Source organism: Vipera ursinii (assembly GCF_947247035.1).
Source record: "Vipera ursinii genome assembly, chromosome: 15".
NCBI lineage: Eukaryota > Metazoa > Chordata > Lepidosauria > Squamata > Viperidae > Vipera > Vipera ursinii.
Window position 1 is genome coordinate 6,288,949 of NC_139528.1, and position 14,498 is coordinate 6,303,446.

The window sequence follows — 14,498 nt, forward strand, 5'->3', positions numbered from 1 at the left end:
CTTCGGCCCCTTCCTAACGGTAATCGAGACCACCAAAGATACGATCTCCCTCCCGGCTCAGCCAAAAGCCCCTGCCTGACCGACCAAGAGGACAGCGACTGCGAGGAAGGCCTCGAGGCCTCGGGCTACGCCTCCGGGGAGGTTTTTGACTCCAGCCTGCCCCCTACCGACGACGAAGACTTTTACACCACCTTCCCCCTGGTCACCGATAGGACCCCGATGGGCCGGCCCGAGGCTGGAGCCGCCAAAAAGCCCCACGGATACCGCCCCAACCTTAGGACAGGATTGCCGGCGTCCCCGTCCAGCCCACAGCTCCTGACCTCCTCCTCCTCCTCCACCACTTCTCCCACCCTGCTCCACCGCATCCCCGCCGGCAAAATGAACAACCGCGGGCCCCACCCCGAACACTTCCCCCCTCTGCCCACCTCTTTCGAGCCCGACAAGCTCAACCGGGCCAAGTACCCCGTGATAACCTCTTCCCCCGATTTCCACAATCTGCCCACAGCTAACCCCACCGACCCCGGGAGAGGGGTCCCCCCGGCGCCGTGGAGGTGATCCGGGAGTCCAGCAGCACCACCGGCATGGTGGTGGGCATCGTGGCGGCGGCCGCCCTTTGCATCCTCATCCTCCTCTACGCCATGTACAAGTACCGCAACCGGGACGAGGGCTCCTACCAGGTGGACCAGAGCCGCAACTACATCAGCAACTCGGCGCAGAGCAACGGCACGGTGGTCAAGGAGAAGCCGGCCGCCGCCCCCAAAACGGCCAGCAAAAGCAAGAAAAACAAGGACAAGGAATATTATGTCTGAGGCCCCCTCCTGTCCTGTCCTGTCCTCCCCCCCGCCCAGATCCCTGCGTGCTCCAGAGAGAGACCCACACCCGAAGGAAGCGCGCAGCGAGACTTATCCAGACATGCATCTCTTTCCCCACCCACCCACAAAAAAAACCCCACAAAACACTTTTTCTGCAGAGGAGACCTCCCAAATTGCCTCTCTGCCTCCTCTTCCTCCTCTGGGGGGGGGGAGACAGCCGCTGTTCCAAACGGGCCCCGTGTCGCCCACCCTCTTGCGTTCGCTCATCTCGTTCTCCTTTTGCGCCCACCCCTCGCAGGAAGACAAACACCCCCTTCCCTCCCAAACAAACAGCAACAATAGAGAGAGAGAGAGAGAGAGAAAGACGGCGGAGGTGGAGAAGCTTACAGGGCCACCCACTCCCCTCCTATCGCCCTTGACCTCCCAACCCTGCAGGGTCATCGTTGTCGTTCTTCCCCTAGGCAGACTTTAAAGGCAAGTGGACGCTCCCCCTCCCTCCCTCCCCCCCCCCCGTTTGAAGGAGGGGTTGCCACTCGGCCGGAAGAGTGATGGATGGTGCCTGGACCGCAGGAGGAGGCTTAAAAAGGGGTCGTGGGGGTGCACAGAAACTCATAGACGCATACACCCAGGTGGGAACTGCAGCCGGGATGATGCCTAGCCAGCCCCAGGTAGGCAGGCGGCCGGGCGGGTGGATTGTGGTGCTCCCCCTCGGCAGAGTTTGGGCCCTTGATGGAGATGGAATAAATGAGGGTCCCTGCCACCCTCTGACCACCCCACCACCACCCCCAGCTACTCTGAAACAAATCCCCGGCCGGAGCCAGGCCCGATGTCCAGACTGGCCAAGGGGGAAAGGGGACAGAGGACCCCCAAGCCCACCTCTTCGTCCTCCCTGTTCAAAAGGTGCCCTGGTTTAACCCCAGGCCTGGCCTGGCCAGCAGCACACACATACACACACACACACACACCACACCACACCACCTTCCCCTCATCCTTTAAGCATTGATTACCTGGGAGGACAGCCGAGAAACGCCAAGAGAAAGCCGGGCACCAGGGCGATGGCGGCCCAATCTCACTCCTGATTCTCCAAAAGTCAACCGGATGGTCCCGACTTGTTCCCCAAAACTGGGGGGGGAGGGGAGGGGTGTTTCCAAATCACTCTGGTTTTCTTTTTTTAAAATATATTTTAAAAAGGGGTGGGAGGGGGTTTCTAATAGGTTTGACGCCCATGACTCCATGCCATTGTGAACCAAGTTGGGGGGTGGCGTCGTGTCCCTCGTAGCCGAGCGGGACCGACGTCGCCCCAGTTTCGAAGGATTTCGACGCCCCATCGGCCACGCCTCCCGCCGCCGTCCTTCCTCCGTCTCCCTTCGAAAACAAGGTGCTATATTGTGTTCCTTTCTTCCAGACGGTGTTAAAAGAAACGAGCATGTCAGATCACGAGTCGGTTTTTTAAACTTTTGTTTTTTGCTTTTGTGAAAAACCCCGGGGGGGGGGAAGGGGGCGGGAAGGGGCAAGGGTGCCCGGAAATCCCGACCTCGAGCAAAGCGGTTCTGCATCGTCGACGCCACGGATGTTTCCCCGAAGATCGGTGGGGCAGTGAGGTATGATTTGGGGTAGGGGCCCCCTCCCCCACTCTCGACTGCAGCCAACTTCCTGGTTCTGCCAAAACTAGAGGGAGCAGAGAGCCGACGCAAAGGGAAAGCCATAGGTAACTCTAATCGGAGATCTGTCTATAAATACGTCTTTATATATGTACAGAGAGACCTGTGTTTCTGAACCGTAGGCCTTTGGAGAGGGGTCGACTTCAACTCCCAGAATTCCCCAGCCAGCAACGCTGGCTGGGGAATTCTGGGAGTTGAAGTCCACCCCTCTCCAAAGGCCTACGGTTCAGAAACATTGATGTAGAGTGATAAATAGCTTTATAGAGGTATATGAGATATACAGAGTACAGTGTGCATAAGCTATCCAGAGTTTAAATAAGGAGGGGGCTCTTTGGGGAACAGGGGAATCAGCGGAAATGTGGGGGGGGGAGGACCACAAAGATGGGAAGATGGAAGGAGTCGCCTGGACCTTTGAAAGGGAGGGGGAAGGAGTTCAGCCCTCCCCCCCCCCAAAATAAACACTTCTTGGCGTCTCAAGAGGTTAGGCTGGGCCATCTCCACCTTTGGTGCGCCAAGCCAGGATTGCTCTGTTTTCCCTCGTACAGTTCACACAAGCGCCCGACCCAGCCGGCCCTGATCAGCAATGGGCAAACAGTGGGAAAACGAGGCTCGGGTTGTGGGAATCCAACAGGGAAGGGAGAGAGGAGGCCCAGGGCTCTTCTTGAGAGGGAAAGTGGACTTGGGGGCAAGCGGAGGTGGGTCTGGGACTCTTCCAGGCAGCAGAGGGGGAATCGGAGCAGGAACCCAACCCCCCCATTTGAGAAGGGACAGGGAAGATGGAAGACCTGGCCTCGGTTTCTCTCTTCTGCCTCTTGTCTTGCCACGCTTTGCCCGCCCGCAGAACTCCATTAAGAGTCAGCTCTGCCCTGCCCACAAAGGCACGGCCTGTGGCAGCTCCAAGAAAGCCACCCCAAAAATTTATTGAGAAGCCCATCGGTGGCTCCATGCATCCCGGGGCGCCAAGGCGGTTCTGGGTCAGCTGGGTTCGGGCAAAGCAAGGAGGGATCTTGTGATTGCATTGTGGCTTAGTGAGCTGTTGGGAAGCATTGCCGGTTCGTTGGGTGACCACGATTCGTGCCCACCTCTGTCCTGGCATAACGTGGTGGATCCTGCCCTGAACCCCAACTCAACTGGGATTCAGGAAAAATGGACTTTCTCATTTTTTCACTCCGGTGGACAGTCAAAACGTCCACTCCTTCAGAAAAGAATCCAGGCCAGAGCGGGGAAGAATTGCTATTCTAGACCAGGGTTTCTCGAGCTACCCACGATGAAGGACCAGGTGTTTTGTTTTGTTTATTTCCTGTGTGTGTACTTGTGTAAAATGCCCTAAAAACGGACTAATAGGAAACAGAGAGGGGGCAGGGGAAAGGCAAAATAGAAGCCCCCCCCATGACTATTAGGCTCTGCAGACATAAATTACACCCAGCTGGCATCTGTGTCAAATTGCTCGAAAAATCTCCAAAGTCTTGAATCTCGTTGCCAACAAACATTTGGGGTGGGGGTTTATCCTTAGTCCACCACCCCATTTTGAGTCTCGGACTTCTCTAGATTGGGGTCAAATGACCCAAAAGGGACAACCAATTCTATTTTTCTTGCTCCCCTTTTATGGGAATCAAATCTTTGCCGGTTGTTCATCTGGCCATCGATGGATGGATTTCTCATTTGGACTTTTTGTTGTTGTTGTTGTTTTGTAGCTTAGCTCGGGCACTGGGTTAGCTTCTAATTCAAGACCAAACCCAGCAAAGGTGTTAATTCTAGGATGTGTCCCAACCTTGGTCACTTGAAGATGATCAATTAACCAGTGGAACTACTTGCCTCCAGACGTTGTGGGTGCGCTATCACTAGAGATTTTCAAGAAGACATCGGACCGCTGTTTGTCCAAAATGGTATAGTCCAGGGGGGCTGGACTAGAAGACCTCCAAGGTCCCTTTGAACCCGTGTTCTGTGTTCCAAGGTGTGTCGACGTCAACTCCCAGAGTTCCCCAGCCAGCCGTATTGAGTGGGGAATTCTGGGAGTTGGGAGATCCATACATTTTCAATTGGCCAAGGTTGAGAAAGCTGATCTAGGAATTAAATTATACTTGTTATTAAAAAAAAAACACACATCTGCAAATGTTTGCCGTTTGTCTGCGGTTTCGGTCCTTAGCTTCCCACTGGAAACAACTTTCGGTTTCCCGCCAAAACGGAAAAGATTCTTCAGCAGAGAAGATTAAAGCAACGGGATTCACTCTGAACCTAATCTGGAAACCCTCAACCCTGCATCATTTTGGGGTGCCTTAAAACTAGGGGGGGGCAATCTGTGCCAGCCGTTTTCCCCAGCCCTTCTGCTTGGTGAAATGGAAAGCCACCGGGCAGCTGCCTCAGTTGGAAAATTTGGATTAATCGGTGAATTGTTACTAAAAGGTACTTCGGAGTTAAGATGGAGGTTGGCCATGGCAGTCGATGCGACTTAAAAGATGGTTAGTTCAGTTTAATCTTGTCGGTTTCGCTCGATCAGTGGAAAAAGCGGTTAAATGTGGAGTTCGCCTTACAAGATGGGGAAAAACCCCCCCACACACCAAAAACAGGGAGACAATATTTTGAAATTCTGGGTATTTGCTCCATCCCAGCCTTAATCTGAATTAACATCGGTTTGAGCTGATGAATATTAAAGCAAGTGTGTTAAAATGGGGGAAACAGCTATGGCAACTTTACGGCCTGTGGACTTCGACTCCCAGAATTCCTGAGCCAGCATGGCTGGCTCAGGAATTCTGGGAGTCGAAGTCCACAGGCCGTAAAGTGCCTCAGTTGCACACACACCACACACCCTCAAAAGTGTGCTCTTGTCAGCTTTTTCTATTTTGAGGGGGAAACGGGTCAGTTTAAAAGTGGAAGCTGGTTTGAGTTTTCATTTTTATTTTTCCCCTCTCTCCCATAGAAATCAGATTACAATTGCCTTATTTGGGGTGAATTCTAACCATTGCTAAAGATGGGATTTCATCCGCCCAAGGCCGAGTAGTCCTTGATGAGGACTAGCTGCCCCAGGAAAGAGGAGGCAACTGAAAACCAATTACGCTGCAAGCCACAGGGCTGATCCCTGACCCTGGCATCCACCCAAGGCGTTTGGATCAACTGACAAGCATTCCTGGGCTGGTTTGCCTTCAGGAATGAGGGCTACCCCTTTTCAGCTTTTGGAGGGGTGTGTTTTTCCCTCACTTCTGGGGGTGCGCAAGAAGACGGGGAGCTTGTTGTGGGTCCCTTTGAAAAACCAGGGAAAGATTGGGGGGGTTGGTGGAACCCAACAATCAACCCACAATATAAATGGGCCACCCACCTCTCTGCCAATCTATTATACATGGCGTTGGCCAAGGGAAGTGGGCACAGCTGGAGGAAAAGCAGTGTAGAAGAAGGCAGGTGTGCTGGCTGTGTAGCTAGACACAAACGTGAGATGTTTTGGACGGCCGACAATGGGTGTGTTTTTTTTTAACTTGGGGGAGTGTGGATCACTGTAAGAATTTTGGCAAGATAGCAAAATTTTGGCAATCTGGAGAAGTTGGTTTACCTTACAGTCGCGTCTCTCAACCTTGGCATCTTGAAGATGGGTGGATTTTGCTTCCCAAGAATCCCCCAACCTGTGCTGGCTGGGGATTCTGGGAGTTGATAGTCCACCTATCTTCCGAGTCGCCCGGGTTGAGAAAAACTGCAATGTTTAGCCTCTCCCCCCCCAAAAAAAATTAGGAAATGGCTGCCATGTTGGATGCTTGAACTGTGTTTTGTGCTTTTTGGGGTGGTGCCTTTCTCCAAAAAAAAAAAAAGTTTGTGGTTTACAACACCCAGCAAAAGTCTTCAGAAAAGTTTCTGTATTTATTCTTGCCCGAAGGAAGATGACAAAAGCCTTTCCTGTTTTTATTGTGCTTTAAACAGCTGCTTGGAACAGGGGTCCCCAACTTGGGCAACTTTTAAGACCTGTGGACTTCAACTCCCAGAATTCTCCCAGTCTTAAAGTTGCCAAGGATGGTTTAGAAAGTCTTCCGTTTTGCTTTGGAGTTTTTGATTCCCCCCCACTCCTCCCCAAAGGAGACCCTATCATGGAATGAAAAAAAAATATTGTGGTTTCCCCCCCCCCCGTTTATTGGGTTCTCCGGTATTACCTTCTCCCTGATCTGGTGCTCCCCCATGTATGGAAATTTAGAACTCCCTCGATTTATAGCCCCAAAATATTTATATTTATTTAAGGCTATTTGATTTAATTTCATTTAAATTTTTATACATTTGTTGTTTATAGTGTTTTAATTGCCCTGTACACTGCCCCGAGTCCCTTCGGAGAGGGGCGGTATATAAATCCAAATAAATAAATAAATAAATAAATTAAAAATAAATAAATAAATAAATAAATAAAAGGGTTTGGCAGTAAAATAAAATAAGACAGCAGGCCTTAAAGAGGAGCCAGCATTGTGCGGCGGCAGCCCCAAAAAAGCCGATGGCAATCCTAGGCTGCATTAATAGAGGGTTAGAATCAAGATCACGAGAAGCATTAGTAGCAGTTTATAAAGCTTTTGTCTGAAATGCTACAGGATCTGTCGTTCGAGCAGGGGGTTGGACTAGAAGACCTCCCAAGCTCCCTTCCTGTTCTGTTATTCTACATTCTAAAAAAAAATAAAATCAATCCAAGCTGAGAGGGAATCCTGAGAGGATGAAATGAATTATTCCGGGAGGGCCGATAGAGAAGATGGAATAACCCGAGTTGGAAAGGGTCCCTGGAGGTCTTCTAGTCCAGCCCCCCTGCTCGATCAGGAGACACCCCTCCAGTCTCTTCTTAAAACTCCTGCTGACCTCTTCGCTGAGCTAGAAAAGTCCTTTCTTCTCTTTGCTACTTCTCAGTCTAGCTGGAGATTTCCTAGTGGTCTCCTATCCCAACCCTAGCCGAGTTCTAATGCAGAGAAGGGGAACGTCCTGGAGCAAATCTAGGGCCATAGCATCGGAGAAGGCCCTTCCTCTGAAGGGGAGATGGTCAGCAGAGGACCCCTTACCCCCCCCTGAATGTCCCCCTCCTTAATGTCCCCCTCCCCCACTCAAGCCTACCTTAGCCAATGTCCAGGGAACAAAATGGCCTACAAATGACGATTTCACCCCCTCAAAGAGCCCGGGAAACAAGGGGGAGCTGCTAAGAAGGGGAACGTTTGAGGCATGGGGAAGTCTTGGAACGCTGGAGAGTTAGAAGAGGGACCAGAATGAGAAGCGAGGTCTCGTTCAGGGCCTCGGAGATGCCGGCTGGGCCCACCATGGAAGAAGAATGCTGTGTAGCCCCAAGGCTAATTCCGTGCAATTTCACACGGTCTCCCTCTTGCGAACCCGCCACCCCCCAACCCGTGCAATGAACAAGGGTGTCTGCTTTGCCTTCGAGTCAGCACGGAACATACACACGGGCTGCATCCACACAACACCTTCAGCTCAAGTCAGCGAAAAGGGGGCTTAGGCACACGACGCTAACAACCTCGGTCTGTTTTAAGCCAGCTTCCTTTTTTAAAAAAATAAATAAAAATAAAATCTTATCGCTGGAACCTCCCGTCTGTGTAAACCTACACAAATCAATTTCCAGAAGCCAGGTGAAATATAGTTGTGGGTGGGCCTTCGTTTTTGGAGAAATTGGGGAAATTGGAGCAAGCGTGCCGTATGGATGCGGCTGATCGGTGGTGCCAGGGCGAGGCGCAGGCCTTTGCCATTCGCCCCGCCGATCTGAACAAACCATGTGGCAGCCACACTGGGACACTGGGAGGGGGGGGGGAAACAAAACAAAAAAAAACATCAGTGCCAACCTCCCTGCCAATATGTGGGACTACGGCTCCCATGGGGCCCAGCCAACTTGTGCAAGCGTGGGAGTCGCAAGCCGGCACATCCGAAGGCCCAACAGATAAAGGGAAAAGCCGTTTTCGGCTCTGATCAACTTCCAACGCCTTTAGATTGGTTTCGATTGCTATCGTAGCTCCCGTTTACGGAAAGAATGACCCAAAGCATCATTTTTAACGTGTTTCTCCCCCCCCCCCAAAAAAAAAACACCCCCAGCCTCAACGGTTCATTTTCATCCTTGTGACCTTTCACGTTTCTCACCCACCCCCCTCCCCGCTGTCCAAAACTTTATCCGAATTTGTGGCAAAAATCCTCCTGCCCTTTTCTATGTGCACGTAATGAACATTGTTATCAAATGTAAATTTATTTGTACATTATTAATATTTCAGTTTTTTTATCTGGGAAGAAGGTTGAAAAACTCCATTAAAAATAAAATAAAAAATAAAAATTCAAAAAAAAAAAGAGATGATCCTGAAACCCTCTTTCTCTTTTTAAAGAAAAAGAACGGACTGGGGGAATGGGGGGGAAGCTATTAATTTTAAGAATGAAAATCCTGTCATTTTTCTTCTCCCCTCCCCCTTCTTTTTTTTAACGACATTCCATTTGGGGTGGAAATCAAGATTTAATTTCGTTTACTTTTTTTATAACAGATACTTTTTTAAAACGACAACGAGGAAAACGGAAAAAATATACCTTTCCCGTTTAAAAAAAATTTTTTTTTCTCCCCCCTGGGGAAGGGTTGGGTGGGATAAACTGTGATTCTACATATTTACCCTGTAAAATTCCTGTATTCTTCAATGTTATTGTAAAGTGTTACTGATAAAATGATTATGAGCAAAAGAAGATGTCCAACCCATGTACATTTAGCACAAAGGGGAATACAATTGATTCTATACTTCGTATATGTTGTTTTAGTCTTTATTTTTATTGGGTTGGAACGAGGCACAGAGTGGAAAGCGAAGACTCAGTTCTCTCCAATTCTCTTCCCTGGCTGCTTCCGGAGCTCCTGTTCCAGAGCCCGGAATGGGACGACTTGCCACGGACAACTTACAACAGCCAACTTGCCATGGCCAACTCACCGCAGGACAATTTAATTATTTAAAATAATTTAAAATTTTATTTTCATGTTTGTCCTTCACATTTCATTCTGTCCCTCCTTTGGCATCCTTTGTTTAAGGATTCTATTCCACCATGAATGGAATAGAATGGAATAACAGAATAAGAGTAGAGTAGAGTAGAAAATAAAAGGGATGCGGTGGCTCAGTGGGTTAGGACGCTGAGCAGTTTGGCAGGTCGAATCCCGAGTGCTGCATAGCAGAGTGAGCGCCTGTTACTCATCCCAGCTTCTGCCAACCTAGCAGTTCGAAAGCACGTAAAAATGCAAGTAGAAAAATAGGGACCGCTACGGTGGGAAGGTAACAGCGTTCCGTGCGCCTTTGGCATCTAGTCATGCCGGCCACATGACCACGGAGACGTCCTCGGACAAGCGCTGGCTCTTCGGCTTTGAAACGGAGATGAGCACCGGCCCCGAGAGTCGGAAACGACTAGCACGCACGTGTGGGGGAACCTTTACCTTTCCCTAGAGTAATAAATATGGAATGAAATGGAATAGAATAACAATAGAATAGAACAGAACAGAATAGAATTATGGGATAGAATAGAATAGAAATAGAATGGAATGGAATAGAATAGAATAGAATAGAATAGAATAGAATAGAAAAGAAAAGAATAGAATAGAATAGAATAGAATAGAATAGAATAATATTTAGAATAGAACAACAGAATAGAATTATGGCATAGAATAGAATGGAATTAAGGCATAGAATAGAACGGGATAGAATAATATTTAGAATAGAATAGAGTAGAATAACTTTATTGTCACTTTGAATGTGCACTAATCAGCATACATTAAAATGAAATTTCATTGCATTCAGCTCTCAAAAGGGTCACCACCTCCAATATACACTACATAAAAATGACAAAAAATAAATGAATACAGCATTATGCATACACCCACATATATGACACAGAGAAACAACAGTCTAGTTTGGGTTATGTACAGTGGTGGGATTCAAATATGTGAACAACTGGTTCTCTCTCGATGCCGCTTCTGGAAGTCCATTAGCTATTGGTTCTACCAAAGTGGTGCAAACTGGCTGGATCCCACCACCGGTTATGTATACACATGCGTGGCGAGAAAAACGAATCTTCTTCGATATCAGTGTAACTCTCGTCCTGCAGTGAGTTGTCCTGTGGTGAGGTGGCCGCGGCGAAGTGTCCTAGACCCCAAAAACCCTGCGGGGTGAAATTGTAGAATTGAAATTGTAGAAAAAGAATAAGATGCCAGGGTTACATAGGGTTGGGGTGGGGAGTAGCATTGTTTGCCCTCCCCGTTCAAATTCCACGATTGTTCAATTAAAAACTGGGTTTGGGAGCACCCTTAGCATCCAAGAATTAGATTCACACAACATGCCCGACTAGACTAAGGTGACAGTGACTCGTCTGCAGTGGGTCGTATTAATGGAAACCAGCCTTTCTCTTAGGCTGCCGGCAGAATTAAGCCATCACGGGAAAACAAGATGGGGGGGCAGAGACTGGGAAGTGGTTTTCATGCCATCTGAACAGCACTAGGGCCTTCTTCAGAAATAATAATAATAATATCATTATCATCATCTTCAATTCGATTCACAGTCTGGGATGGGTAAAAATGTAACAGTTCAAGTCCTAACCAAGAACCCGTTAAGGTAACACATGAATTATTATTATTATTATTATTATTATTATTAGTAGTAGTAGTAGTAGTAGTAGTAGTACTAGTAATGGTAATCATCAATTCGATTCACAGTCGGGGACTGATAAAAATTTAACAGTTCAAGTCCTAACCAAGGATCTAAGAACTGTTAAGGTAACGCCTGAATATACATTATTGTTATTATTATTATTGTTGTTGTTAATCATCAATTCGATTCACAGTCTGAGGCTGATAAACTCTTAGAACAGAATAAAGCTGGAAGGGACCTTGGAGGTCTTCTAGTCCAGCCCCCTGCTCAAGCAGGAGAACCTATACCGTCTCAGACAGGTGATGTCCAGTCTCTTCCTAAAAATCTCCAGTGATGGAGCACCCACGATTTCTGGAGGCAAGCGGTTCCACTGGCTAACTGTTCTCTTAACAGTTCAGGTCCTAACCAAGGAGCTAAGAGCCGTTAAAGTAACCTCTGAGTATACAGGCAGTTAGTTCCAAGTAGGGTGCGTTTTTTCCCCCCAAAATCAGGATATTCAGGTCTAATAAGTTGAAATTTTCCATGTATCTCAGCAGCCCTTTGTATATTGCTCCAAGGGCTCCGGTTGTTCTTGGTACAGCCCTTGATTCCTTCCTCCACAAACGCTCAAGCTCAATTTGTAGATCACAATATTTCATTTATTATTTTTTCTATCTGTTTCTCTTCAATGCCTGCATCACCTGATATTACAATATCAGCGAACCAGACTTTTTTCCTTTTCCACAATATTGATCTCAGGTGTGTGTCAGTTTGGATCCGAAAGTCCCACAGGATCCCACAAGTATTATTATTATTATTATTATTATTATTATTATTATTATTATTATTATTATTATTATTATTAATCACACAGCCAGCCAGATGTTCAGACTGGATTTGGCATTTTTGTCTACCTATCGAGTTGTTGTTGTTATTATTATTATTATTATTATTATTATTATTATTATTATTATCATCATCATCATCATCATCATCATCATCATCATCATCATCATTGATTTAATCTTTAATTCAATTCACAGCCTGGGACTGGTAAAACCCCAACAGTTCCAAGTTCTAACCAAGGACCTAAGAGCTGTTTAAGTAACGTCTGAGTATATGGGCAGTTCCGAGTTATTGTGTTGATGATAGAAACAACCTGCGCTAAGTGGAAATATACCTCTTTATTTGCTTCCTTGCTAAGCAAAAACCTGGATTTAACCCAGGTTGGTTAGTTACTAACTTAACAACTGCAGCGATTCACTTAACAAATATGGCACGAAACATCGTCAAATGGGGCAAAACCCACTCGACAAATGTCTCACTTAGCAACATAAGTTCTGGGCTCATTTGTGTCCATAAGTCGAGGACTTACCTGCATTTATCTTGCCAAGATTTTGGCTTAGCCCACTGTCGGAGATGCCTTGTTGGTCCTTCTCTGCAAAATGTAAATGCAAAATCAGGCTGTGTTGGGAGGAGGGGGGGGACTTGCGCACCTGGCCGCAGGTGTGCGTGCGTCCTTTGTGGCCAGAAGGCCAAGGGGAGCCCACGGCGACTCTCCGAGGATGCTCACGACTCTGGAAAGTTTGGGATGTGGGGCTTGGAGAGTTTTTAGACCAACTTGCATCTTGTTTTATGCCCCTAAAGGGGCCAAAGCCCCATCACAAAAGGGCTCTAAATGCAAGCCAATTAAATGTGAATTCCGGCTTTGTTTGAGATGGTCTCTGGCACAGACATTTTGGAAATTCCTCTGCCCCTCCCCAGTCCGATCCCCATCAAGTCAAGGGCAAAAAATAATGACTCGGCCCTGCTGCAAATCTTCAGAAACTTGACATTTAATCAGGGTTGTGTGGGGGTTTTTTTTTTGCCCTTTTATTAAAAACCCAAATTGATGGAGTAAAAGACTTGCGTTAAAACAGTCTCCCCAAATTGCTCAGCTCTCTTTTTGCTTCTCCTAAACAGCTCCTGGTTGTAGAAAAAAGGACTGGTAGCCTAGGTATAAGAGGGCTGTCACTGTTTGCCCTCCCTATTTAAATTCCATGATTCTGCAATAAAAACTGGGTTTGGAAACACACACACACACACCTTTAGCCATCCGGGAACTAGATTCACACAACATGCCCGACTAGACTAAGGTGACAGTGACTCGTCTGCGGTTTGTCGTATTAATGGAAACCAGCCTTTCTCTTAGGCTGCCGGCAGAATTAAGCCATCAAGGGAAATCAAGTTAAGATGGAGGGGGGGAGAGAGACGGGGGGGGTGATTTTCATGCCATCTGAACAGCACTAGTGTTTTCTTCAAGATGATGATGATGATGATGATGATGATGATGATGATGATGATGATGATAATAATAATAATAATAATAATAAAGTTGGAAGGGACCTTGGAGGTCATCTAGTCCAACCCCCTGCTCAGGCAGGAAACCCTATACCATTTCAGGCAAATGGCTGTCCAGTCTCTTCTTAAAAGCTTCCAGCGATGGAGCATTCACAGCTTCTGGAGGCAAGGAGTTCCACTGATTAATTGTCCTCACTGTCAGGAAGTTTCTCCTTAGTTCCAGGTTGCTTCTCCCCTTGATGAGTTTCCATCCGTTGCTTCTTGTCCTGCCTTCGGGCGCTTTGGAGAATAGCTTGACTCCCTCTTCTTTAGGGCAGCCCCTGAGAGATTGGAAGACTGCTATCATGTCACCCCTCACCCTTCTCTTCATTAAACTACACATACCCAATTCCAGCAACTGTTCCCTATATGATGATGATGATGATGATTGTGGTTAATGTTCAACAGTTCAGGTCCTAAGAGCTGTTAAGGTAACCCCTGAGTATATAGGCAGTTCTGAGTAAAGCAGTTTTTTTTTTTTTTTGCAAAATCAGAATATTCAGGTCTGATAAGTTTAAAACCAAGTTAAGACGGGATGGCAGAGATAGGAAAGTGGTTTGCAAGCTATCTGAACACCACTAGCGTTTTCTTAAGATGATATTATTATTGATCATCGCACAGTCAGCCAGATGTTCAGACTGGATTTGGCCTTTTTGTCTACCTATCGAGTCCTTACCAAAGACCTGGGATAGGCAGATGTGGATGTTAGATGGTATTACAGATATTGTCGCTGATGGAAGCAGTTCTATTGTTGTTGTTATTTCAGAGAATAGAATAGAATAGAATAGAAATAGAATAGAATAGAATAGAATAGAATAGAATAGAATAGAATAGAATAGAATAGAATAGAATAGAATAGAATAGAATAGAATTATAGAATAGAAATACAGAATAGAATAATAGAATTAGAATAGAATAATAGAATAGAACAGAATAGAAAATAGAATAGAATAGAATAGAAATATAGTATAGAACAGAAATACAGAATAGAATAGAATAATAGAATTAGAATAGAATAGAAATGCAGAATAGAATAATAGAATTAGAATAGAATAGAATAG

At 46.8% G+C, this 14,498-nt stretch overlaps 2 protein-coding genes across 2 annotated transcripts in view; both read left to right on the forward strand.

The window, feature by feature from the left end:
* Positions 1 to 1,923, forward strand: part of NRXN2 (neurexin 2) — a 224,839-nt gene extending 222,916 nt beyond the window's left edge. The window contains 2 exon segments of the mRNA XM_083374184.1: positions 506 to 523; positions 526 to 1,923. Of these exon segments, the coding sequence (XP_083230310.1) occupies positions 506 to 523; positions 526 to 809 (302 nt within the window). The 3' untranslated portion in view covers positions 810 to 1,923.
* On the forward strand, positions 7 to 501 carry LOC310647494 (neurexin-3-beta-like; the record flags this gene model as incomplete). The annotated part of the gene is made up of 1 exon (XM_083374808.1): positions 7 to 501. A coding segment is annotated over exon 1 (282 nt), but the record flags the coding sequence as incomplete, so codon positions are not given.
* Positions 1,924 to 14,498: the final 12,575 nt, after the last annotated feature.